At 51.6% G+C, this 27,253-nt stretch overlaps 2 protein-coding genes across 2 annotated transcripts in view; one reads left to right on the top strand and one right to left on the bottom strand.

The window, feature by feature from the left end:
* Positions 1-2,674: 2,674 nt before the first annotated feature.
* LOC140695787 (myeloperoxidase-like) lies at positions 2,675-12,022 on the bottom strand. The gene is made up of 12 exons (XM_072958950.1): positions 11,929-12,022; positions 11,703-11,796; positions 11,200-11,375; positions 10,852-10,975; positions 10,629-10,758; positions 10,335-10,541; positions 9,173-9,491; positions 7,141-7,301; positions 5,255-5,510; positions 4,626-4,796; positions 3,613-3,850; positions 2,675-2,882 (listed from the first exon to the last, which is right to left on the bottom strand). The coding sequence occupies exons 1-12, from the start codon at positions 12,002-12,004 to the stop codon at positions 2,675-2,677; spliced, it is 2,160 nt and encodes a 719-aa protein (XP_072815051.1). The 5' UTR covers positions 12,005-12,022.
* An 11,956-nt stretch (positions 12,023-23,978) lies between these two features.
* The window catches only part of LOC140695945 (cytoplasmic dynein 2 intermediate chain 1-like), a 51,282-nt gene continuing 48,007 nt past the window's right edge, over positions 23,979-27,253 (top strand). The window contains 2 exon segments of the mRNA XM_072959058.1: positions 23,979-24,121; positions 26,094-26,243. Coding sequence (XP_072815159.1) covers positions 24,057-24,121; positions 26,094-26,243 — 215 coding nt within the window. The 5' untranslated portion in view covers positions 23,979-24,056.

The raw sequence follows: 27,253 nt of genomic DNA on the forward strand, positions 1-27,253 counted from the left end.
TAGTAAAGCACCCTTTGGTCCATGATGCCATTTCAAGCAAGTTCAATGACCTGGTCCCTTAGAGCACCACACCCTAGTCCCAGGCCTTCTTTCCAGCAGGGTCTCTCTACACGCCCCAGCCTCGCTCCAGCCCAAGGCCAGCCGCTCTGGCCTCTCCAGCGCTTCCTCTTGAATCCCACTGTTCCCATCCGCATTCCCCCATCCTCTCTGCCTGTGGAAATCCTCCTTTCTGTCAAGACTTGGACCACTTGAGATGCTTTCCAGATATCTCCCATCCTCTCTCCTAAACAAGTCTTGGCTGAGGCTGTGGCCTTTGCACGTGTATCTTTCCTCCTGTCCCCTTGAATTAGATTGTAAACGCCTTGATCCAGGGACCACAGCCTGCTTCTAAGTGTGTCCGGTAGCCCCCAGCATGGTGCTCGGCACCCAGTAAGTGCTCAATAAACATTGCTGATTGACTACAGGCACTGGCAATGACCTTGTTCCCCTGGAAGACAGGCCTGGGAATCAATGCCAAATAAGTAACTAGATGTTTACAGTTCAGACGTGTCTCACCACTAAGAGGCTGTGTGCTTGAGTCTGTGCGGTGAGAGGGCACAGTTTGGTGGGATTTGCAAGTGCTCTTAAAGAAAAGGGGGAGGCAAGAGGCTCCTGGGAAAAGAAGCCAAAACCATGGATGGGCAAGAGAGGGCAGTGCCAAGGGGTCAACAGGGAGGAGATCCAAGCCTGGATCCCCCCAGAGCTAAAGTTACTTTCCCTTCCAGAGGCCCTTCAGGGAAATACCCTCTTCTTCTAGGCTAGTCCTTGGAGCCTGTGCAGCCTCTGATGGGCAATGGGCGGGCAGCTCCAGAACATCCCTAGTGCTGCTGCCTGATGCATATTCATCAATTCTTTAAAAGTGACCCTCCTGGGTCAGCCAGCTGGGGCCTTTGGATCCCCTGACTGGCAGGGCGTGGGTGGGAGGCACTTAGCCCAGGACCCTGAAGACCGGGGCTGCAGCCCTGGCTCTGGCACCTTTTCTTCGAGGCCTCACATGAGTCCCTTAACCTCCCTGAAGGCCCCTGTCACCATCAGTGAACCGGAGATGAGCAGTCTGTATCCAGCTACATGGTGAGATGCTAATATAACTGCCTGGGGCGCCTCAGGGTACCTGAGCCCCAGCATCCTGCATAGTTTCAGGTGTGGGTGCCCCCCCTCAAATGTGGGAAGAAAGGAGGGAATGGGGAGGGGACCCATCAGTCATTTATAGGGATGAAGTTCTAGGCAAGATTAATAGGGACGTATCCTCCCTCCCCTCCCTCAGCACAGCCATGTGCTGCTCCTGTCTGGGAACCTGGCCACGTGAAGGTGGGAGTGAGAAGGAGTCAACTGTCCTGAGGGTCTCTGAATCACTGTGCCAGCTGCAGGGAAGCAGGACCCAGTCATGCCCTGTCATCTGGGGAGGGAACTACCTTCCCATCACCCCCCAGCTCTTTCTCTCTCCCAGGAAAGCTGTGTCTCCTCTATTTCCCAGCACTTGGCACCGGCCTGACATGGAGTGAGCGGTTAGCAAATCTTTCCCGGAGCCATGCATGAACAAAAGGGCTTGGTGACCACAAGTCCTGTACTCTGGGGTAGTGTGGGTGGAAGGTGACGGAAGAGGGTCTGCTAGGTCTGGCCTGGCACCTAGGCTTCTAAGAACTGACTGCCTTCCATATAGGAATTGGCCAGAAGAGGATTCCTGGATGCCCTGACCTCCAGTTCAGAAAATGAAGGGCCCTGAGGCACAGCCCACCCGTGTTCAAGTTCAGAGCCCAGAGCAAGCTTCACACTGAGGACCCAGCCCCACTGCAGACTCAGACAGAGCGAAGGTCCCTATCAGTGGCGCTTTATTAGAATAATCATCAGGTATAAACAAACGGTACCAGAGGGCCAATGGGCCCTAGTTCCTCTCCAGGCAGGCTCCTGTGAATAAGCAAGAGAACAGGGTAAGGAAGCCAAAGGGGAGCCATGGACTGAGCCTGACTCGCCTGGGCTCATAACTCAACCACCTCGCACTGCTAATGGCCGTTCCTCCGGGGGTCACTGGTTCACCTCTGCTGACCGGGGACACTGTCAAGCTGTAGGGTCCACGAGGGCCAGACACGGTGTCTGACTTTTCCCAAGCCTAGCACAGTGACTGGCAGGGGGTAGGTGCTCAACAAAGTACTAGAGGATGCAAATGGACCCGCTAAGTAGCCACAACAGCTGTCATTTACAAAGAAGAAAATTCAGGCTTAGCGAGGTGGAGGAACTTGATCAAAGTCACGCAGCTGGTAAGCTGCAGAGGCAGGATCTGAACCCAAGCAGTGTGGCTCCAGAGCATGTGCTCCTCACCAATCTGCTCGGCTGCCTTCCATACACTTAACATAGACACAGCAAGCACACACTCCCATAAATGACACGTATACACAGCACACAAAACACTACCTGTGTTCATAGGCAACACACACATGAAATGCACACGCGTACCCATGCACGTGCATGCATGTGCACACACACACACACAAGTGAATGTCTAGTCATTCGCTTCGTCTGTCGGCTGGCACCAAGAACAGGGATGGGCTCACCCAGGGAAGGGAGATCTCTGTGTTTCCGACTGGCCAGCCCAGGTATGCCCGGCCTTCACCTCACACTGCACCCCCTTACACAGCCTCTAGTCCCTGTTCCTCCAGGGAGCCAGGTCCAAGGCAGGGAGTGTACTGCAGTTGACAAAGTCCCGAGGGAATGTGTTGGACATGAAGATGTTGTTCTTGGACACGACAGTGATGCCTGTGTTGTCGCAGATGATGCGGGGCAAGGAGATCTTGGCCAGGGCCCGCTGCTGCTGCATGCTGAACACATCCTTGTTCTCCCACCAAAACCTGCACGGGAACACCCATGGTCACTGTGACCGAGGCTCTCCTGGGCTGGGAGGGCATCAACTGGCCAGAGCTGATCCTGGACGCAAGAGGACCATGCAGACAGCAGCCCTGCAGCACAGGAGAGCTCCGGGCTCTCAGAAAGCCCGGGGGCTTTCAAACAAGTAGAGCCCCACTCATGGCTGCCCAGTTGCCTACCTCCTGCCTCCAGAGCACCACTAATGATAGGCAGGGAGCCAGGCCCACACACGCTCACCAAGCCCTGTGCCCTGGCCCTGGGCTATATCCACAGGGTAGAAAGAAACTTGGGAGTGCTTAATAATTGTCCACCTTTTTCCCGATTTTCCTAAAAGCACAATACAGGTGAGGTGAGAAGTGGCTATGAGAGATATATGACAGTGGAACGACAGTGGGAGAGGCGGTGGGGAAGCAACGACTGGACTGTTCAACAGGGACAGGCAGCGCCATGGCTGCGCCCTGAGACCCGGAGCAGTGACTGGCGTGGCAGCGAGGTCTCGCTTCCCTCCTTCACAGCCAGGCCCAAGTCCCTCCTTGCTACACCATCAACAGATTCAGAGCACATTAGGGGTGACCTGGAGGCTCCCCGGAACACAGTGGGAAATCACGGACTCCTCCTAGCCCTTCCTTTCTCAGGAGGAAGAGGGGCCCCCAGGGGGTCAGGGACAGGCCCGGAGCCGCACAGCCAGCCTGAGCCGCTCGGCTGCCTCCTCACCGATCGCCATCCCGCAGCTTCCTGAACTGGGTCCCGATGAGGCAGGCGAGGAGCGGGCCCACACGGCCTTTGCTCTTCAAGGGCTCAGCCACGCCGCCCATCCAGATGTCGATGTTGTCAGGTGTGCCATACTGGGCCATCAGCTTCCTCGCCAGGTTCAGGTTCTTCAGCACCGTGCCCAGCTCGCCCACTGTGCTGGGCTGCGGGAGCCCGCAGAAGCGCCTCCAGGCATTGTATCCTGTATGCGGGGAGGGGAGAGGAGGCTGTGGGTGGGTCCCAGTTAGCCCACCTTCCCAACACACCGAGGTCACATACAGAGGTACACGTGAGAGAGGAGGATATGGAGGGGCTGCCACCCCACTGTAAACCCCCAGGGAACCCCCGGCCTCTCTGGGAGCCTGAGGACAGCTGGGTCTCTCCAGGAGCCTCTCTGTCTTCCCTGTGCCCTCCTACCCTGAGGTAAATCCTTAACTGCATAACTCCTGCTAGATCCAAGAATAGGAGCATCTCCTTGCCCCTCTGGAAATCTCAGACCGCGAGGGGCACAGTTTGCCTCAAAGGATCAGCCACACCAGCTCTCCCGTATCATTGGGGTTAGGCTGATCTGGGTTCGAATTCCAGCTCTGTCACTGATGAGGCTGGAGACCCTGGGCAGGTTCTGAATCTCTCCAAGCCTCTTTCCTCACGGGTAGACTTGAAGTGACAATAATCTCTTCCTCTCAGAGTTCATGTAAGATGAAACAAAACGAAATGTAGTAGAAACAGGTTTTCAGACTGGGGGTGGGAGGGCTTGTTGTTGTTGCTATGGTGATGCTCCAATTTGGAGGGTTACAGCAACACAAAAGGGGTGAGAGGAGCTGGAAATGGACCAGGGAGAGGTAAGGGCCTGAGCTGGGATGGCTTCCTAAGAGCAAGGCTGGTGGGCGCAGGGCTGGGCAGCTGGGGACACTGGAGACAGCAGGGCCCTGGGTGGGAAGCGGGGGAGGGTCAGGGGGACTCCTGCAGCCCCTCACCTGGGAGGCCATGGTCCCGGCTGCGCTGCATATTCAGAGCGGGCAGGTCCAGCCCGATCCTCATGACCTGCTCGAACAGCCGCTCCCGGATCTCATCCACCACGATTTGGTTCTGGCGGTTCAGCTTGGCAGGGGTGGCCATGAGGCCCCGGAGGATGGGGTCGATGCCACCTGGGGCAAGAGGAGCCAGGGTGGGGGAAGGATTTGGCTCAGTTTCAGAGCTGAAATGGAGTAAGGTAGAACCAGGGGGATTGCAGAAGAGGGCTGGGCACTTGTGGCTCCTGGCACCACGGTGTCCCCAGGGGGCAGGTCCTCGCTGGGGCACTGAGGTCTTAGGGAATCATGCCATTCAGACTGGCAAGGTTGCCATGCTCCCAGACGCTGGCTTCCTGCGTCACTGAGAGTCACAACCCACAGGAAGGAGCCAGTTCCCTAAAAGCCATCTCCACCCCACCCTTTATTATTAGATGGGCAAGTGGAATCAGGTGAACTGAGGCTGGAAAGTCAGATCAGGTCCCTAAAATAAGAGGGAAAGAGGGTTTATTCCGCCCGAGCTCACTGTGACCAAGCCTGCCCCCACCCCAACCTCGGCTGCCGGCCCACTCCCTCCTGGCCTAGGCCCTGCTCACCTTCCAGCACTACCCTCCAGCTGGCAAAAAAGACCCTGCTGAGCGGAACACGGGGGTTGGGCTGCATAGGCCGGTACCGATGGTCCAGGCGGAACATGAAGGGTTGGATGAGGGTGTGGCCATAGCGGAAGGCGTTGGTGAAGACATTGGAGATGCGAGGGTCCACCGAGTCATTGTAGGATCTGTACTTGGGCAGGTACTTCCTCATGGCCTCTGGCCCCAGCACCAGGGGCAGGTAGTCCCGGTAAGTGATGATCTAAACAAAAATCACCCCTCCCTGCAGATTCTCCGCCTGCTCCTGGCTCAGGGATCCCTTCCTCTCCTGTAGCCAGGGATTTGCCTCCCACAGCACTGGATCTGGGTCTCACAGAGTGGCACCAAGAGGCAAAGACAGGGCTCTACTGCCTGCCTGCTGTGTGACTCTGGGCCAATTATTAACCACTCTGAGCCCCAGTTCCTCAAATGTAAATTAAGGGTAATTAAGCTGCCCTCTGCCTTAGAGGATTAAATGACAAAAGGCTTCATTAGTCCCTGCAATAGCTCCCTTGCCCTGGAGTTACTAATGTCTCATTTCTCCTACTAACTTATAGCTCATTGAGGACAAGGGTTGTCTCATTTCTCTTGAAATTACTCAGTGCCCAGCAAGTGCCTGGCTCACAGTGGGGTTCAATAAATTGTCTGTAGAAGGAGGAAAGGCAAGAAGGAAGAGTCTCCCTAGGTGACTTCTCCCAGTGAAAAGGGCCATGTCCTGGATGACTTCTCCCAGAAGAGATGAAATAGTCTCACTCTAGATTCTAGACTCTGGAATCTCCTCTGAGGCTTAAACAAATCTCACTCAAGTTCTTAATGCAAATCAAAAATGCACCAACGGCCCTTGCAACTCTCTCCCCCACAGAATCTAGGAATAGTAACAAGGTGGGGGCCGGGGCGGTGTGTGTGTGTTTGTGTTTATGGCTTCAGGAGAGGATGGGCGTGCTGAAGCAGCACAAATTGGAGGAGGGACCCAGGAACACTGCCCAGGGACAAGCAAGGATAAGCGTCGTGGTCCACAGTGGGACAGTCCGTGATGGGCCGGTGACACGGGTTGGTAAAAGAATTTACCAGAGATGAGGGAGGAAATGGTAAAGGAGTTTATTAGGGGTACACTGCCATAGACAACAGCAGGCCACAGAGATGAGAGGTGCCAATGTGAGCGCCGAGGGCCAATTGTTGGAGTCTTTTATAAGGTCAGGTCACAAGGTGACTGATCGGCTTGTGCACAAGTCTCTGATTGGCTGTAGGTGAAGTAAGAAGTTTAGGGTCCGTGAAGGGACACCGGGGATTTATGAGTCTGATAAGGTGGGCTGAAACAAGCCAGCCTGAGCTGTTGTGAGATTAGGCACTACCCAGGGCTATTAGTTTGTTAGGGGAAACATGCCCAGTGAAGAATGTGCTTTATCTGTTAAGGGATCACAGGCAGACATCTGAGAGCCCAGGAATGGGGGTCATTGGGCTTTGAAGGATGTCAGTTGGCCCCAAAAGAAGGAGAGTGGGGAGCTGTGATAGAGCCGTAAAGAAGGGGGGTGTGTGTGCGTAAAGAAGCCAAGAGCGACAATGAAACAAAGGAAAGGAGAAGCATTTACTGAACAGCTACTGTGCCAGGCACTTTAGTCCCACCTGTTTAAACGTCCCAGTACCATTCCTGGCGGACAGGAAAGAAGAAGGGAGAGAAAGCAAGTGACACTTGTCAGGCACTTAGGATCTGCCAGGTATTTAATCCTCACAGTATCATAGGTGAAGAAACTGAGGCTCATGAAAGTTAATTTGCACAGCTAGGATGTGGCAGAGGAGCATTTGGATCCCAAGTCTGCCGAGCCCCAACATCACCGATGCGCAGGACTGCCTACATGGACCATGGCTCCCACGATCTTCCGGGCTTCCTGGTAGAGCCTCTCTCCATCCCAGCGGGGGTTCAGGCGCTTGAGCTTTGTGGCCAGCCGGTTGTGCTCCCGCAGTAATAGTGTGTGCATGGAGGTGAGCTCAGGCATCTCACTCGAGCGGGAGTCCCCTTGGGGATGCAAAAGCTGCTGTCAAGCTTAAGACCTCCCTCCCAGAAAGTACTTGCTCCACTGAAGCTCCCTCCCAAGCCAAGGCTTGAAGTGCCCCCTACCCAGCCCTCCTCTCCACCCATCTTTCCATGCCATGCTCAGTTTTCATCTCCTCTAGAAGGTATCCCCTGATGCCCTGGTCCACCACGAGAGCTTTACCCCTCTTTAGTGGCACTGCTGGTTGGAAATGTTCATTCAGTAGGCATCAGATCTAACATATGATTTGCCACTTTCCCATATGTGAGACTGGGAGAGCCTTGAGGACAAGGACCATGGCTTGTGCCATTTTGTGTCTGACCCTCCTATCCAACATACACCTAATGCCTGGTACAAAGTAGGAGATCCATGAACACTGTCTGGCTGACTTATTCTCTTGACTCAGGAAAGTCCACAAAGTAGCATGCATGTTGGCTCCCCCTATTTTTCTGCCCATGCCAGATGCAGCATATGATCACATCCCTCTCTCCTGCTAAAATTGAATGCAGCCTCAAAATCCTTCTCAACATAGGACTCTGGAAAGCCGTTACCCATTCTATGTACTGATGTGTAGCTTGATCGGGGGAGGGGGCCAAGGCTAAGGATGTTTGAAGTCCACACCTGAGACTGTCCAAAAGTATCAAGTCAGACCCTCTGATCCCTCCAGTCCTCCACTAAACCTCCTCTGGAAGGACCAGAGGGTTAGGGCCAGGCCCATTCCTGCAGGACACTGGGTTCAGTCCTCCCCAGGTTCTAAAGGTTGGTGAAAGGAGATTCTCTGAGAGCAGATTTTCCATCCCACAACCTGCCAACATGACAATCCAGGCTGAGGACATGTGGCTCAACACCACATGGGCTGAGGAGAGCTTCTCTTCCACCACTCACCCCAGAAAGTCCACCCTGGTGTGACTTTGGGGGGGGGATGTGGGGAGGTAATTAGGTTTATTTATTTATTTACTTTTTTTTTTAGAGGAAGTACTGGGGAATTGAACCCAGGACCTCATACATGCAAAGCACATGCTCTACCATGTTGAGCTATACCTTCCCCCCTCATCCTGGTGTGACCTTGATCTCCTCTCTACAGTCACTGACTTTGATCCTCTTCCCTAAGGCCCAGCCACTGGAAGCCACCAAGAGGAGAAATTGGGAGGCCAGAGAGAAGGGCCTCAGACCCACTACTGGTCTACATTAAAAGTCATTAGAAAATTTCTGGGCATGGCCACCATCAATGCCCCAGCCATATCCCTAGGACTGCCAGTTTTTCACATCGAAAATCCCACCCTCTCTTATTATAGGGAATCAAGGTGGTTAGGAGGTGATATTCTGGAGCAGCTCTGTCCAATATAGCTTTTTGCATTGATGAAAATGTTCTGCATGTGAGCAGTCCTACATGGAAGCCACTAGCTATAAGGCTATTGAGCACTTGAAACGTGACTAGTGCAGTGCAGGAACTAAGTTTTTAATTTAGGTTGATTTAAATTAACTTAAATGTAAATGAAAATGGCCCTGTGTGGCTAGTGGCTACCATACTGGATACTGTGGTCCCTTTAGTTCCCTGTCCCTGGAGGACTCAACTCTTCTCGCTCCCAGAGCCCAAAGGGAAAGAGAGGGACAGATGGACAGAAGATCCTTAGCCATCGCTGAGTCTCCTTCTTAGGTCTGGGTTTTTGGTTTTTGTTGGTTTTGGTTTTGCCTTTCTGGCTCATCCACCTTGTTACCAAGGCAACTGGATTAATCTGAAATTGGTGAGGAGAGTCTCTCTAAATTCAAATCTACAAGCGGCTTGCAAACAGGCCCGCTGTGGCTCCAGCAGGGGGCACCCCTGTATCAGCCCAGGTCCCCGCCCAGGACTGACCTGCCAGGAAGCAGGGGATTTGTGCAGAGTGGTTGGTGAGGAGGCAGGGGTCATCGTGCAGGTTGTCGAAGGGGAGCAGGGCCCGCCCGTTGTCTTGGAAGCGGGTGTTGACAGCCAGCAGCCCCAGCTGGTTGGTCAGGTTGCACAGCCTCATGGCCAAGGGGTCCTCGCTGCCGTACACCATGCTGGCGTCCACGAAGGAGGTGAGCGCGTTGATCTGGTTGCGAATGGTGATGTTGCTCCCCGTGCAGGCCGGACAGGAGCGGAAGAAGGGGATGCAGTCACATTGGTTCTTGATGCGGGGGTCATTGGGGGGGATCTGCAGCATGGAGAGAGGCCCAGCGGGCTCACCGAGGGCAGGGACAGAGGTCAGGAGTGGCTCTCCCCTGTCCACCCTCCTGAAGGCCTTGATCTCATCTTGGGGAGGGGGTATGGCCTGGAGCCCAGGACCAGAAGGGGAGACCCAGATATCAAAAAGGAGTTCTTCGGAACTTCTGGCCCCCTCAGCCTGCAAGGAGACCCCTCAAGGCCCACAAAGATTGGTGGGCCTGCGGTTCCACCAGCAGAGCTCCTCTGACCTGGGGGGTGATGACTAGGACGTTGACCTGGGGGATGTGGGGCCCCCTGGAGGTGGGCGGGCCAGTCCTCTGACCCCTTCTCCCCAAACCTCCTTTCTCTCCTCTTTTCTGTGTCTGCTCCTCCCTACTCCGTCTTCTGAATCTGGTCTTCACCCTGCCGGCCTCCTCTTCCTTTTCCGTTCCTCTCGTAACTGTCTCTCTACCCTGTCTCTTTCCTGTCTTGCATTCTGGCCCTGTCTTTCTCTTCCTCTCTCTCAGATTCTACTTCCTTTCTCTCCTCCACTCTACTCTGCATGTGCCTCAGCACACCAGTCCGCTCTCGGCCGGCTCTAAGACCACAACCCAGGATCTGTGTGCTGTGGACTGTGGGGAGGGAGCCCTGTGTGGGGAAGAAAGAGGACTGAGCCTGGGGAACCTGCAAACAGAGGTTGGAGGGACAGTGGGAAGTGGGCAGGGCCAGCCCTACTGGGGAGCTGGGGAAGGAAAGCTGGGCACCGAGGGAGGTGGCCCCTTCCAGACTGATGCCCCCTCATCCACCCCGACCCCTGACCCAGCAGGCTGGGGGTGGGGCAAGGAGGGAGAACCTTGAGTGGGAAGCAGGGCGGCTGCTGCAGGCAGCTGGTCTCGCAGTTGAGGCCAGTGAGGAAGGAGACGCGGGCGGCCGGCTCCGGGGTGAAGTCGAGGTCATGGTCCAGCAGCTGGCCCCACTGCATGAACATGAGCGAGCGCTCCTGGTCCGGGGTCAGCTGATCCGTGGGGAAGCACACGATGTCGTTGGAGACAGCGCGAGTCTGCGGGACACGGGGAGTCAGGGGGCTTGGACTCCACGAGGTCTCGGCCTCAGTGGGGTCTCGCCCCCTCCACGGGCCAGTACTCACCAGGGGCACCTGGAAGCCATTGCGCTTGACCCCTGGCATCCAGCCAAAAGGCAGGGAGAAGCCATCCTCGTACTCCGCTGGCAGCCAGCGCACAAAGGCCCGGTTGGAGGCCCCCAGTGTGGGGCTGCGCCTGCAGGGAGGTGGTGAGAGAGGACAGGGCGCTGGGACCAGGTGGCCCCGGGCTGCTGGGACCCCACCCTGAGTCGTTGCGCAGAGGCTGCACCTGTTGTTGCACTGGCCGGTGATGGTTCGGTACTTGTCCTTCTCGGGGCACCTCACCGCCAGGTCCTGGTAGGCGCAGCCACTAGTCTTGGACAGCAGATTAAGCTGGACAGGCGTCAGCACATCTGTGGGCCAGGAAAGTAGGGCGTGGGTGGTTGCCGAGCCCCACCATTTTCTATCCTAGGCTGAAAAGCCTTGGTTGAGGGTGTAGTCTGAGGACATGGAGGAGATGCCAGGAGGCCCCTGAGACTCCCTGGAACGGGGTGTTGGGGGAACTGCTGGGAGATGGCTGGAGGCACCAGGCAGGGTCACGAGTGGAGTGAGGGGCTGGGTTGTCGGGGGGTGGTACCTGTGACGTTGAAGGAGCCTGGCCACAGGGACCGCAGCTTCCTCTCCAGCAGGCCTAGGGCCACGTGCAGGTAGTCAGCAGCCCTCACCGCTGTCCTGGTGCCTGCCACTGGCTGCTTGAAGTAGGACAGCAGTTCCATGGGGCTGGCTGAGCCACTGCGAAGGCGCTGCTTGATGCTGCTTGGAGGAGGGAGGAGTGAGAGCCAGAGAAACCAGGCAGAGACACGCAACAGAGCCCTAGCCCAGGCGAGGGACACGAAGGACAGTGTAGGCAGACCCACTGTCAGGAAGCAGGTTTCTCATAATAAACAGGGTATGGACCTGGGTATCCAGAGACTAGGCCACGGAAGGCGTGGTTTTAAAGATATTCTCACACCCAGAGACATAAAGACTGGCAGACAGACAGAGGGACCCATCCCCACCCAAAAATTCCCCGCTGCCTGTTTCTTCCCTGAGAGGTCCGGGGTAGCCTTGTCCAGAGCCCAGCAGCGCCCGGCACCCCACCTTTCCCGCCGCTCCTTGTAGGCCTTGTCCACTAGCCGCTTGGCCTCCTCCATGCAGGTCAGCACCACCGAGGTCTCCACTTCCCTCGGGACCGCTGCTCAGAACAGGGATCCCGAGGTCAGGAATGGGCCCAAAGTCCCCATCAGGTCCCGGAGCCCATGTGGAATCCCTGAAACTCAGAACCTCCCCCAACCCACCACGTTTTCCCTTCTTTCTGAGCTGTTACCTGGAGTGGCACCCCCAGAGGGCTGGAGCATGGCCAGACTGGCCAGGAGCCCTGCTAGGGCCAGGGGCAGCTTCATCTCTGCAACAAGACCCCAAGCCCAGTAAGTGTCCAAAGGCCACAGTGCATTTGGGAGAAGAGAGCCCCACATCTCTCCCTTCCCAGGCCCCTCACTCCCACCTTCATACCCCAGCAACCCCTCGGCAGGTTCTGCCTACAGACGGAGTCCGGGACCCCACCTCCAAAGTCCCAGTGCTCCCCCTGGCATTGGCATCCCCTCTTAGCTGAATCTGGGCTTTTATGTCCTCCACGCTGGGGGAGGGGCAGGGCAGAGGAGGCCCGTCCCTGGAGACTGAACTCTCCTCCCCCACCAGAGCTGGGGTGCACAAAAGAGCTCCCTGAGATCAGAGAGATGGGCAGGAGAAGAGGGACCAGAACTGTCTCCAGTCTTTGAACTTAGCATCACCACCCCAGAGTTTCTCAGCTCCCCATTGTGTGCCTAGACTGGTGCTGTCCCCAGGGAGTACAGACAGTGAAGCCTCCTTCAAAATTCTGATAAAACTGGCTATCCAGGTTTCCTTTGAAAGGGACGAAAGTTAGGAACCAACAACCTAGGGAATTATGGGAAGCAGAAGATGAAGGGGCGACCTGGAGTGATGATGGCCAGATCAGCCTCTGGGCACCATCCCCGACCCCCAAGTGTAACCTGGCCCCTGGGGCCGACCCTGGTGGGCAGCCCCCTATCCTTGGTGAGGGCCATAGTGACAGGAAATCTGGCTGGGGACCGTTGGGCTTCACAGGAAAGAAGACTCTGGGGTCTATGGGCTGAGGACCAAAGTAACTTCCTCTCTATGACTGCTCACCCCCTTTCTTCTTGGCTTTTGGTAGGGGGCTGTCTCCAACACCTCCACCATCTGCTCCCAGATTTCAGGAACCAGGAAAGGGCAGGGCTGGTTGTGGTTAGTGGTCAGTTAGGTGACACAGCCCAGGGCCTCTCAAGGACGAGAACAGTATAATTAGAAGGATTTTCATTAAACTTTTGAAATAGAAGAGGGAGACGCCTTGAGGACAACTGGCAAAGGGCCTGCCATTCTCAGGCAGCAGGAGTGCCCTATCACTAATGACTGTGTTTGTCCACCTCCCTGGGCCCTCATCAGGCTGGGCACGTGTCAACTGTGTCTCCCATGTCCTGTTTGGTCTAACCACACCTCCTACCTCTAGCCACCTTCTGGCCACTCACTCCTGCCTTCTATGCCCAGACCACATCTTGGCCAAGGAACAAGGGGCAGTGACATCTTCCCAGCATGCCCAGGGATCCTGGCACCTGCCAGGAAACAGAGCCTAGGGGCCCACGAGAGAGGAGGCCTTTCTTCCAGCCTTGCTCTGCCAGTGACTTGCTCTGTGTGAACTTGGACAAGTGGCTTTTTGTGAATCAGGTTCTAGAATTTTATAAGATTTTGAAGATACTTCTTTTTTAGTCCTGTAAGGAGTATATTTCCACTCATGAAATGTTAGAGAATAAGTAAATAAAATATTTACAATCAAGTGACCTTATGGGTAATTTTTTTCTTTCCAGGTTTGTCGTTGTCTTTCACGTAAATAAGAAGCAAGAAGGAAGATAATTTCCCATAATCCCACCACTCACCAATAATCTCATTTCGTAATTTGATATTCTGTATGTAGATATAATATGTATTTTAATCAGTGATAAGAACATACTTTAAATATTGTTTTACAATCCACTTTTAACACTTAATTTAGCCTGGACATCTACGTCAATAAATATAGATTTATTTCATTTTTATGTCTGCATAATATTTTGTATGAAGTACTATGATTTAATCACCAATCCTCCCTTGTTCAATCCTGGGGTCATTTCCTATTTTCACTATTATAAGCAATACTAGGATCGTTATCCATGCAGTTAAATCTCTAGTTGCATCTTCAATTATTTCCTTAGGCAAAAAGTCCTAGAAGTAAAATTGCCACATGTTTGGGCATCCAAATTTTTAGGGCTTTTTTAAAGAAATTGTCAAATGGCCTCATGAAGATTTCACCTCATCCTCCCATCAATCATGCGTGGGAGCACCTGTTCCCCATCACCCTCATCGACGCTGACAATTAGGGTCCTTTTACTCTATTAAAGGAATTGTCAGAGCTCAAGATGAAAGAGACATTTAATACAAGCCCCTCATAGCACAGATGAGAAAGATGGAGGCCAGGGAAGGAAGTGGCTTTGCCTAGGGCAGCGGTGTGGCGCAGTTCAGAATAATATAGCCATCAGGTCTTGACTTAAAAACCAGTGCTTTTTACCCAGTGGCCTGTATGCACTGATTCCTGACCTTTAGCTTGGGTTTTTATTCAACTAGTGTGTACTCACCTCTTGCACATGTGCTGGCCCTTGGGTGCACTTCACTGAGCAAAGGTCTTGTCTTCAGTGAGCACAGGAGCACGCAGACCAATGGCACCCCCAAGGACCTTGTGCAGGATTCCTTGTGAGCATTAGAGAAGGCTTTTTTGAGGAATCAGTGCTCGAGACTGTCTTGAAAAATGTTTAGAAGTTAACCAAGTAGACATACAGAGGAAGAGCATTCTGGGCCCAGAGAATGACACAGCAAAAGCCTTGACACAGGTGGGCTTCATGCAGATGCTTCCAACGTGGGGGAGAGGGTAGGGCAGGATGAGGCTGAGAAGACAGGCAGAGGCCCAGGATGTAACACTCTTGCTGACCCACTGAGAAATTCTTGTCCTGAAGGCTCTGGGGAGCCATGAAGTCTTTGAAGCCCATGATCAGGGTTCCATTTTAGAATGCTCACTTTAGGGGAAAGTATAGCTCAGTGGTAGAGCACATGCTTAGCATGCAGGAGGTCCTGAGTTCAATTCCCAGTACCTCCACTAATAATAATAATAATAATAATAATAATAATAATAATAATAATAATAATAATAATAATAATAATAAAGAAAATAGTAGGAAAGCTAACTTGGGCAGCCGAATGGAAGGTGCACCGAGGGGACAGGCCCCAGAGGCCAAGTGCCAGGCAGGAAGCATTGCAGGGATTCATGAACGTCAGGAGACATGCCCTGATTTTTCATGGGCGGTGATGAGGCAGTTTGAAAAAGCTTTTTCAAAGAATGATGTTAAAACGCCTTTCACTATCCATGTGGAGCAGAGAGAATTCTCTCTTTGTGTAATCCCCAAACCACCTGCCTTTTGCTGGGCTGTGGGCCCGCATTTGTGTGCAAAGGTTTCAGGTGCTCCGTGATTTTACCCTGTTTCCGACCAACTAAGAATGGCCCAAATGAGGTCACTCCAAGGCCGTCTGTACCTCTGCTGGTTTCTCATCTAAGCCTTATTGGTCTGGCACAGGTGTATTTGAGGCTCAAAGGGCTTCTCAGCATGCAGAGTAACCAGAAGGAGACTATGTCTCCCTGAGGAGGTAATTCAGACAAGCCTTGTCCCGCAGATAACCCGCTAGCTCCCCATCCTGGGGGTGGCCTCTGGAGGGCACTGCTGGAACTGCCACATCTAAGACTACAGTCCTTTGAGGGAGTCTCCCCACCCACACCCCTACCTTCCTTTCCCCCACTGACCTTCCCAAACATCCCCACCCCCAGGGTGAAGTCCAACTGTCTGTGGGATAACGGGCTCTCTCTGCTACTGCTTGAAAACAGTTCATTCTTTCTTAACACTGTTTCAGTTGGAATTGCAGCCAGACTTCCTGTGTGTGTGTGGTTGGAGTGAAGGAGGCTTTGGAAGCTGGGGAGGGGACAGAGGCAATGACACCTCTGACACACCAATTGCACCCAGCCCAAAGACCTTGTTTTCTCTCTCTTTAAAATTTTAAAAATTAATTTTGAATTATGCAGGTAACTAACATCTGGATATGTTTCAAATGAAATTAAAATAGCACAGATCACTTTGTTTGTCCGTTTATTTATTTTTATTAAAGTATAGTCAGTTACAATGTGAAATATCACAGATCACTTTAAAGATCCCTCTAGATCAGGTTATTACACCATTTCCAATTACTACATTCCCCTCCCCCAACTGCTGAGCCATAAACGCTGTTGCCATTTCCGTGTTTGTCCTTCCAAATCTTTTCACTTTACATTCATTCATAGATATAGATCTGTGGGAAATATCCTTCCCCTTTTACTTTTCCCATAAATGATGTCACAGTATACATACTGTTGACAGGCATACCTCTCTCACGCAAACATACCTCTTGCAGATCTATCATGTACTACTTAGAGAACTATCTCACTTTTTTAACTGTTACCTAGTATTCTTTAGTTGAGTAATCTACACCTCCCATTATGCGACCATTCTTCTATTGATGGAAGTTGACTTTTCCCATTTTTCACTATTAAAAATGTTGTAGCAAGAGCCTCTTTGTGCACACACACAAGTGTTCTCCAGGGTAAAGATTGAGAGGTGGGCCACAGGTTTTGTGCATTTAAAATTTTTAATAGTGGGAAGGGTACAGCACAAGTGGTAGAGTACATGCTTAGCATGCACAGGGTCCTGGGTTCAATCCCCAGTACCTCCTCCAAAAAATAAATACATAAGTAGAACTAATTACCTCTGCCACAAAAAATTAATTAAATAAATACAAATTTAAAAAAAATTAATAGATATTACCAAACTGTCCTCCAAACTAAAATTCTCATAGGCAAAGATTGGAATCACATTATTGTGATTCTTTTTTTTTATTTCCTCAATTAATAGTGAGATTAAGCATCTTTGTATTTGTATTACCTTTTCTGTAAATTTCCTGTGTTTAGTTTTGTCTATTTTCCTATTGATAATCACTCTTTTTATTGATGTGCAAAATTATTATGTATTCTGGATAAACAGTAATCTGTCAGCTGTCACGTATGTTGCTAATATTTTTTCCAGTTTGTCATTTTTCACTTATGTTTTTCATAGGGTCCTAATTTTGAGGTGGTTAAATTTATCAATCTTTTCCTCTGTAGATTTTCCTTTTCAGACTTGTTTAAGAGGATTTCTTCCTTTTTCAAAATCATAAACATATTCTCCTGTATATTCTTCTAATACCTTATTACTTTGATTTTTCACATTCAGATTGCTAAAATGTCTGAATTTTGTGTGTGTGAATAGTGTAAGGTAGAGGACTACTTTCATTTTTTTCCAAATGGATAACCAGTTGTCCTAATGTCTTTAATTGGATAATCTGTCATGTCTCCACTGAATTGAGACACTACTTTTATCACTGACCATAAATGTGTATCTATTTCTAAACTATCCTATTCTACTGACCTACTGTTTATCGAGTCCTATGTCAATATCTCATCATTACAATTACCATGACTTTCTAATGTTTTGATTTCTTACAAGATAAATTCTCCTTCCTATTCTTCTTTTCCAAAAAGAATCTTCAACATTCTAACATATTTGCTTTCTCTTGTGAATTTTTTAATGTCTAGTTCCATCAGAAATCCAAATGAGATATTTATTGATATTGTATTCATTGTATACATAAATTTGGTGACAATTGGCATCTTTATGACATGAAATCTTCTCATCCATGTGCATTCATTCATTTAATATGTATTTACTGAGCAGCTCTGTGCCAGCACTGTTCTGGGCACTGGGAATAAAGCAATTAACAAATTACTCGCTCTCATGGAGTTTACATTCTTGAATAATAAAGTACATCATTTTATTTTTCTATCTTTATATTCTTCATTGAAATGTTACTGTTTTACCTTCCTGTTAGGTTTGTTCCTAAATACTTTCTTTTTGAAGAATGTATCCAGATTTGGTCTTTAAGTTTCTCTGCAGAACTTATAAACATTCTCTTTCCCTTAAAAGCTTTCAAGGTAAGTATTTTTAAAGAAAAAAAATTTTAGTACACTTCTTTTTATTCTTTTTAGAAGGTAGATTCATAGATCTGAAAAGCATTGGACATTTTTAACCTTCTGAAAGGTCGCACTCTTTATTTAATGAATAAGATTTTTAAAAATTTAAGTGAATATTCAAACTTATGTTAGTTTCAAAGCATGGTTCCCAAATTTGTTTAGGGTGTATGGTAAAGGTAAATACAAGTTAAATTACATGATCATGCAAATGTCTAATGGTTATTCAGTAAACTCCATTTATACTTGTGGTTATTGGGGGTGGGGGTGGGGGATGGGTGGTAAGCTTCCATGAGACAAAGTTCTACAAAGTAGCACTAAAAATGAGAAGCACTAAACTCAAAAGTAAAAGAATTCAACAGCATCTTTACCAATCAGACTGGTTAAAATTTAAAAGGACTAATAATGCCGATGTAAGTAACCATGTGAAAAAATAAGTGTAGATTGGTTCCATGCCATGGGACAACAATTTGGCAATGGCAGTCAAAATCCAAAATGTAGACTTGTTCTGACTCAGCAATTCTACTTCTAGGAAGGAATTTTTCCTTCAGATGCATTCTTAGGAAAACAGAAAGATATCTGCACAAGGGTGTTCACTTCAGTCTCATTTGCAACAACCAAAAGACTAGAAACAAGTCAAAGAGCCATCAAAAAATGTTGCCATATTGTGGTACATCCACCTAATGGTAATGTTTTATGCATCTTTTAAAACAAACGAGGGAGGTCTATATGTAGCAATACAGAAAGATGTATTACTGAAGGAACAGAGCTAGTTAGAAAAGACTGTATGCAGCATGATGAAATTCATACAAAACACACAGACACACATACACACCACTCACACACACGCCCACACCCATATCTTAAAATGCACAGATGGTTTGATCCCAGGATCAGCATCCCCCAAAATAAATAAATAAATATAAAAATACATAGGAAATTCTAGAAGCAGGCACAGAAGCCTATTACCAGTGAGGAATGGAACTGAAAGGGCTGAGGAGGAGGAGGCTTTTACTTAAAATCAATGCCCCTCTGTTTGATAGTTTTACCAGGAAAATATAACAATTTTATCTGAGAAGAACTAATAGTCTCTCCCTCCACCTTAACCAAAAGTAGCAAACTTTGATTTGTTTTACATAATCTGCAGTTTTAGATTATGTTTGCCTTGGTTTCTTAATATGAGACCAAACATTACCAAAGATCAAAATGGTAACCTTGGCAAACGTGGCACTGGGGATTAAGTGCTTCTTCTGTGGGAGGCTTTGGTTATGTGGCTGATAATTTGACTAAGTATAGACTTCAAGTTCAAATTTCTTGCTCTTTGGCACTTGGAAAATACTGCTCCATTATCTTTATGCATCTAGTATTGCAGTTAAGTTCTCCATTACCAGAAGACTTCTTGTTCCTGAAATACAGATGTTAGCCCTGATTTCAGGCAAAGCAGAATGAACATGGGCTGCAGGCTCCATCAGCCAAACTTGACCATGGAGATATCACAGAAGTGAGACATAGAAGTGAAATTGTTGGACAGCAGAAAATAACAAGAGCTGTGGGAAATCCCCAGGGAGACAGAAAGAGCCTGGGACATGGTGAGGGGAAGACAGACTGAGAAGGGAGGAGGGAAGGGCAGAGGGTGGGGCTAAGGAGAGCTTCCCAGTTGTGCCCTCCTCTCTGCAGGGTGTTGCCCTCATCAGATCAGTGCCTGTCCTGCAGGGATTGCAAGGCAGGGAAACAGCTCTTCGAGGCCAGAAGAAGTTTGCATGGGGGGATGTTACCTTGGAGGTTTGGGAGTAGAAATAACAGGTCCTTTCCTCTGCCCTGAGAACTAGAGTATCATGACCCAAGGGGAAGTTCTTGTCTTGACAGAGATACATGGAGATTTCCCAATGGATGAGGACCCACTGTTGGGAACAGGTGGGAAACAAAGAATGGATGAGCCCAGATTGTAACCGCAGAGTCTCTCTACTCCAGCATATGAGTCTCCCACCATCCTCACCATGACCCCCTTACCTTTGCCCTGTACACACGTCTCCACTCAATAAAAGGGGCACATCCTGGGGAATAGGCGTTCATCCTCCTCCCAAGTCATGACCAAATGGAATTTATCCCAGAAAAGTAAGGGTTGGCTGAACACTTGAAAATCAATCAATGAAATTTGCCATAACTAGGAAAGAAAAACAGAAAAAACAGTATGATTTCTCATTAGATGCAGGAAGGTCATTTGAAAAAAATCAAAATCTGTTACTGATTTTTTTTTTTTTAGAACCTCTCTGCAAACCAGGAATAGAACTTCCTCAAACCTGACGAAGGGCATCTACAAAAAAAAAAAAAACCCAAAAACCTATCACTGATATCATACTGGTGAAAGACTGAGTACTTTTTCCCTAAGGCCAGGAACAAAGCAAGTGAGTCTACTCCTGTGATTTCTATTAAACATTGTACCAAAGTTCTATCAGTGCAATGAGTCAAGAATAAAAATTAAAATATCAAAATTTGAAAGGAAGAAGTAAAGCTACTTTTTTATATACAACCTGATCACATAAGTAGACACTCAAAGAATCTACAAAAAAGCTATGAGAATAAGTGAGTTTAGTAAGGTTGCAATACACAAAGCCAAAATACAAAGAATCAGAAATTGAAATTTAAGGTAACAATACTATGTATAATATAATATAAATTTATATTTATGATAGTATCAAAAATACTAAATAATTAGGAGTAAATCTGAGAAAAGATGTGCAAGATCTGTATTGAAAACTACAAAACATGGCTAAGAGAAATTAAAGACATAAATAAATGGAGAGATGTATTTGTTCATGGATCAACATTTGTTCAAATGTCAATTCTTCCCAAATTGACCTGTTTGTTTCATCTTGTCTCTTTGCCTTAGTAGTTGAGAATCTTTGCAGAACAGTTGGGTGGGTACTGCTGCTGGCTTGGAGGGTTTCAGTGAGAGAGGGAAGAGGGGACCACGTGCGGCATTTTGATAGCTCCTCACCTGAGCAGTGTTTTTTTGTTTCTGCCCAGTGTTGCCAGCCACCTAAAGTGCTGTCTGGTCTCTGATCCACGCTGCCATTCCCACTGTTCTCATCTAAAGGCAGTCATCCTCACCTTTGCCCCTTGGCCCATGGAGAGAAGGAGGATGTGCGCCATCCACCTGGGGCTCCTCATGTAGAACCTCAACTAATCACGCTGTCAGCAGCCCCTGTGGTCCTTCTGCTGTTTGTGCCACCTCTCAGCGCGGAGCTCCACGCAGAACTCTCCCTCACGCGCCCTGTTTCGAGGTTTCTAAGTGCGATCTCCCATCTGCTCTGTCTGCTGGAATCCTGTCATTTCTAGTCTTCCTCGAATGGAACTATGCGTGGTGTTTGTGTGTTTGGTTGGTTTTTATTACATCTACTAGAATTTGGTTCAGGAGACTCAAGATTGCAGTATGTGTTCAGTCCCCTACCTTGAAACTGGTGCCTGCTCTCTTCCTGCTTCCCCGCCCCCTTCCCAGGCCTCTTTTGCCCCAGGACCCTGACCTGGCTCTGCGACCAGGAGCCCAGGAAGCTGCCAGACCTTCTTTGAGGAAAAGAATTCCAGAGCTGCTTGGTCTTCTTGGTGTTCATTAGTTTTGCCCCAGTCACACTCAGCTGTTAACTTCTGGGTTCTAAAGTCAAGGTCAAAGCCTACCATGACCCAGCCCCTCCAGGAATCCCTCATCCCGGGTAGAGTCCAGCATGGGTGTTGTGAAAATAGACTTCATTATAATAAAATGTCTGTTTAAACAAATGCCCTCACCACTCCACACCCCTGGAGACCAAGGTGGGGGTGGGGGTTCAGTCAAACAATCTCCCACCACAGCGAAGGAAACATGCAGAGAGACACTCACCCAGCCAGAGGGTGGGGTGGGGTGGCTAGGGTGAGGGGCGAGAGCCCCCCGCCCCGTTCTGAACAGGGAATGTATGAAAATAGCTGCATAAATCTGTCCCTTTCCCCAGCCCTCGGACTCCGACAGGCGCCAGAGGAAAATGATGCAAAAGAGAAGTTGAATCCAATGAGCAAAATAAGGCAAACCCAATTCCTGCTTTCAGCCTGCTGGCCCCGGGTCTTGGGTCTCGGGCCAGGAGGGTGGCTGGCAGAGGGGGAGTGAAACGGGGCGGGTTCAGGCCTCTTGGGCAAGGGCCTTCCCCTCTCCTGGTGCCGTGCAGTGGAGGCGAGATGGAGGGAGCTGGACTGAGGCACTGAGTATGTACATATTTACACACGGCCCGCCCGTCTGCCGGAGAATCCAGTGCAAACTTTCCTTCAGGGGAGGAAGACATGATGAGGGTGGCCAGCGCCACCAGAGGAACAGGCCCCTCTCGCACAGGGTCCCCATCCCAGGCATGTGGAGGCCAAGGCAGGTCTAGCACAGCATGGTGGACACTAGGCGGAGGTGGGCGAACCAGGAGTCCCAAGTCCACGGCCAGGCCCTGACTGAGGCGCTCAGACTCAGCCACCGTGGCCGATTGGCTTCCCCACGCTGGGGCTCAGGTCCCCCTCCTGGAGGAGGAAGACACCCAGCCAGAAGACTTGTCGAGCTCTGACCTTCAACGAGTCTGCCTCCCACCCAAGTGCCACAAGGGGAACTCGGGAGGAAGAGGTCCCCCCTGCAGCCAGGAGAGTGCACTGGGGCCTGAGCCACTCCTGCTGCCGGGATGGCCACGGCGTCCTCACTCCTTCTTCCCAGAGCCCAGTTTCCTGAGGAGCTGCTTCCCTTTGGAGAGGAGATCCCACACCTTCTTGCTTGGGCCCAGTGGCACCCCCAGCTCAATCCTGGGGAAGAGGTCAGGGCCAGGAGCACAGGGCCAGCCTGGAGGCACTGAGGGCCCTTGTGTTGAGTCCGCGCAGTCCTGGAATGTGAGAGACAGGGGGCAAGGTCAGGGCCCGACTCCCCACCCCAATTTTCCTCCTTTACCCCACAACTTCAGGAGCTGCAGCACCCCCAAGTCACAGACTCGTGGGAGAACCAGGGTCCCCAACCCTGCCACTGCCCCACACAGAGCACAGAGAGGTGAATGGGTGCAATGATGCTGAGGGAGCACTGAGGTGAGAGTCCAAAAGGACAGGAGAGGAGTCTCAGTTCTGCTTCTGCTCACTTGGGCCTGGGCAAGCACCCACCCACACCAGCATCATTACATAATTCTGAGTATCTCTAACGCCAGATACATTTTCCAAACTAAAAAGTATGATCATTATTTTTTTCATCAGAGTACATTAAATCATTTCTTTCCATTACTGCCCCGACCCCCTGCTGTAACATTTAGAAATTGGTTTTGGGAACCAGATTTTGGAAAACCAAATTCATAGTTGTGAAAATGAAAACTTCCATATTCTGTTTTTGAAAAGATGCGGCCATTATTACATTCATCTTATTATAGTGCATTGCCTCATCCAATCATAGTGATATTTTGGTCAAGGAATTTTAGTGACCAGTTATACTTGATTAGAAACTATAAAGCAAGTGATACATGTCTTTGTATGATGTAATTCAGTGGAGATCAGAATAGTCTAACATACTGAAAACATTTCTAACATTAATTTGTAAATCTTGAATTTTTAAGAGGCTTATTTTGTTCTCTTGGCTGAATGAATACTTGAATTGGTTGAATTGAAATTGATAATTCTCATTTAAAAATAATTACATTCCAGAAATATACTTTATATTAAATGAAATTGATGATTTTTACTTACTTACATTGTTCATATAAATAAATATTAATTTAATTCTGATGATTGGCTTTAAATATTTGTATTACTAATTTTATTTTCTATTATTGTAAAATAATAGATATAATGTACAATAATCTTTCTGAGAAGGATTCTATACTATTATTTAAATTAAAAGATTTAGTATATATTGCCTGAAGTATTTTTATTTGGCCCTTGAAATGTTCTTGTAAAGAAATACTCCACAATTCTTGGTGGTAAACATGTCTCTTCTTTAATGTGTGCCTCATATTTATATAGCTTTTATTCATTCATCTTATTATAGTGCATTGCCTCATCCAATCACAGTGGGGCTGCGTTTCTTCAGGCGGCGCAGAGGGCAGCCTGACCCGGGGTCCTTGGAGCGGGCGCCATGGCCACGCCCCCTTCCTGGGGGCGGGCCCTGCCTTGTTCCAGTGGCTTCCAGAGAGGACCTACGCCGATGAGGAGCGGAGCAGTGAGCGCTGTGTGTTCTCCAGGCCTCTCCGCGAACGTGGAGTGGCTCCTGGGGCCCCATGGACGCGGAGTCAGAAGAAAAGGGGTGTTGGAGCCATCGAGGGCATGGGTACTCTTCGAAAAGGTAGGCCCCGCGAACGGCTCCACGAAGCGGCGGCGGCGGCGGCGGCGGCGGCGGGCGGGGGGCGGGCGGGAGGCGGGAGACGGCGGCGGGAGGCGGCGGGCGGCGGCGGCGGGAGGCGGGAGACGGCGGCGGGAGGCGGCGGCGGCGGGAGGCGGCGGCGGCGGCGGCGGCGGGCGGGGGGCGGGCGGGAGGCGGGAGACGGCGGCGGGAGGCAGCGGGCGGCGGCGGCAGCGGCGGCGGGAGGCGGCGGCGGCGGGAGGAGGGAGACGGCGGCGGGAGGCGGCGGCGGCGGGAGGCGGCGGCGGCGGCGGCGGCAGCCAGCGCGCTGCTGGCATCGCTGTGTACGAACAAGGGCCTGGTTCCCGCCGCGCGGAGCGGGAGCGCGGCGGGCGGCGGCAGGCGGCGGCGGGAGGCGGGAGACGGCGGCGGGCGGCGGGCGGTGGCGGGAGGCAGCGGCGGCGGGCGGCGGCGGCGGGCGGCGGCGGCACCCAGCACGCTGCTGGCATCGCTGTGAACGAACAAGGGCCCGGTTCCCGCCACGCGGAGTGGGAGCGCGGCGGGCTGCGGGCGGCGGCAGGCGGTGGCGGGAGGCGGGCGGTGGCGGGAGGCAGCGGCGGCGGGCGGCGGCGGCGGGCGGCGGCGGCGGCGGCACCCAGCACGCTGCTGGCATCGCTGTGAACGAACAAGGGCCCGGTTCCCGCCACGCGGAGTGGGAGCGCGGCGGGCTGCGGGCGGCGGGAGACGGCGGCGGGCGGTGGCGGGAGGCAGCGGCGGCGGGCGGCGGTGGCGGCACCCAGCTCGCTGCTGGCATCGCTGTGTACGAACAAGGGTCCGGTTCCCGCTGCGCGGAGCGGGAGCGCGGCGGGCTGCGGGCCGCGGCAGGCGGTGGCGGGAGGCGGGCGGTGGCGGGAGGCAGCGGCGTCGGGCGGCGGCGGCGGCACCCAGCACGCTGCTGCCATCGCTGTATACGAACAAGGGCCCGGTTCCCGCCGCTGGAGCGGGAGCGCGGCGGGCTGCGGGCGGCGGCAGGCAGTGGCGGGAGGCGGGCGGCGGCGGCGGCGGCACCCAGCACGCTGCTGGCATCGCTGTGAACGAACAAGGGCCCGGTTCCCGCCGCGCGGAGCGGGAGCGCGGCAGGCGGCGGCGGGAGGCGGGAGACGGCGGCGGGCGGTGGCGGGAGGCAGCGGCGGCAGGCGGCGTCGGGAGGCGGGAGACGGCGGCGGGAGGCGGGCGGTGGCGGGAGGCAGCGGCGGCGGGCGGCGGCGGCACCCAGCACGCTGTTGGCATCGCTGTGTACGAACAAGGGCCCGGTTCCCGCCGCCGGAGCGGGAGCGCGGCGGGCTGCGGGCGGCGGCAGGCGGTGGCGGGAGGCGGGCGGTGGCGGGAGGCAGCGGCGGCGGGCGGCGGCGGCACCCAGCGCGCTGCTGGCATCGCTGTGTACGAACAAGGGCCCGGTTCCCGCCGCGCGGAGCGGGAGCGCGGCGGCAGGCGGCGGCGGGAGGCGGGAGACGACGGCAGGAGGCGGCGGCGGCGGCACCCAGCACGCTGCTGGCATCGCTGTGAACGAACAAGGGCCCGGTTCCCGCCGCGCGGAGCGGGAGCGCGGCGGGCTGCGGGCAGCGGCAGGCGGCGGCGGGAGGCGGGAGACGGCGGCGGGAGGCGGGGGCTGGCGGGAGGCAGCGGCGGCGGGCGGCGGCGGCGGGCGGCGGCGGCAGGAGGCGGGCGGTGGCGGGAGGCAGCGTTGGCGGCACTCAGCGCGGCTGGCATCGCTGTGAACGAACAAGGGCCCGGTTCCCGCGGCCGGAGCGGGAGCGCTTCCTGACACGTGTCGGGGAAGCGGTCTGGGAAAGGAAAGGCAGAGAGGGCTCCGGTGAGGCGCCAGCCTGCTGCGGCCAGAGGCGGGCGGCTTGAGAGCCGAGGGGAAGGAGCCAGCCCCGTGGAAACCCACTCCTGTGAATTCATGGCCCGATAGGTGTAAAGAAAGAAAAGACTTGCGAGGGGCGGCCGGAGTGCCCTGTTTCCGGAGGTGCCGTTCCCGAGGAAGCCTGAGTCAGCGGTCGTCGCCAGGAGCTGGCCTTCCCGGACGGACGAGGGGACAGATCACCGTGAGAACCAGGGCCCGGTAAGGTTCCGTCCCCGGGGGGCTCAGAGCCGGGAGAGCGGGGCGGAGGGTGCTGAGGAGCAGGCGGGGCAGGATCATGAAAGATCTGCTGTATACTTGGCTGCTTTGCTCTTTGCCAAAGTTATAAGGGGTGACAAACTTTTTGAAAAGGGCCAGATAGTAAATATTTCAGACCTGGCAGGGAACATACATCTCTGTCAAATATTCCTTTTTTATTTTTATTTTTTTACGGTTCTTTCTTTAATTGAAGTAGAGTTGATTTACAGTGTTTGGTTAACTTCTAGTGTACAGCATAGTGATTCGGATATATGTATTCTTTTTTGTATTCTTTTCCCTTATGGTTTACTACAAGATTTTGAATATAGTACTCTTGCTCTGCAGTGGACCTTGTTGCTTATCTATTTTGTATATAGTAGTTTGTATCTGCAAATCCCGAACTCCTAATTTATTTCTCCCTTCCCCCTTTCCCCTTTGGTAACCATGTTTGTTTTCTATGTCTGTGAGCCTGTTTCTGTTTTATAAATAAGTTCACTTGTCATATTTTAGATTGCACATATAAGTGATAGCATATATTTTTCTTTGACTTCACTTAGTATAGATAATCTCTGGGCCCATCTATGTTGCTGCAGATGGCATTGTTTCCTCCTTTTTTATGACTGAGTAGTATTCCAGTATTATTATTATTATTAATTTTTATTATTATTTTTATTATTATTATTATTATTATTATTATTATTATTATTATTATTATTATTATTATTATTATTATTATTACAGATCTTTAAACACATTAAACCCGTTTGTCACTTGCAGGCTGGATTTGGTCCACAGGTCAGCTTCAGCTTGCTGACCGCTGAAGAGAGTGGGAGGCATTGTAGACATTTAAGCAGGAAAGGACGTTATCAGATTTGTGCATTGGAAAGCGTACTCTGGTGGCAAGCAGTGTGGCAGAGATTTGGTGGGGCTGAGGTGTAGGGAGAGTTAGGTCAGAAGGGATGTGTAGAAGAAGA

The sequence above is a fragment of the Vicugna pacos genome, chromosome 4 (assembly GCF_048564905.1).
Source record: "Vicugna pacos chromosome 4, VicPac4, whole genome shotgun sequence".
NCBI lineage: Eukaryota > Metazoa > Chordata > Mammalia > Artiodactyla > Camelidae > Vicugna > Vicugna pacos.

What these genes read in the sequence shown, in the direction of transcription:
- LOC140695787 (XM_072958950.1), bottom strand. Translation starts at nt 12,004, where the DNA reads ATGAAGCTGCCCCTGGCCCTAGCAGGGCTCCTGGCCAGTCTGGCCATG. An exon ending in TACAAGGAGCGGCGGGAAAG is followed by an intron (nt 11,376 to 11,702) that starts GTGGGGTGCCGG and finishes TCCTCCAAGCAG; the next exon opens with CATCAAGCAGCGCCTTCGCA. An exon ending in CGCCCTGCTTCCCACTCAAG is followed by an intron (nt 9,492 to 10,334) that starts GTTCTCCCTCCT and finishes TCCATGCTGCAG; the next exon opens with ATCCCCCCCAATGACCCCCG.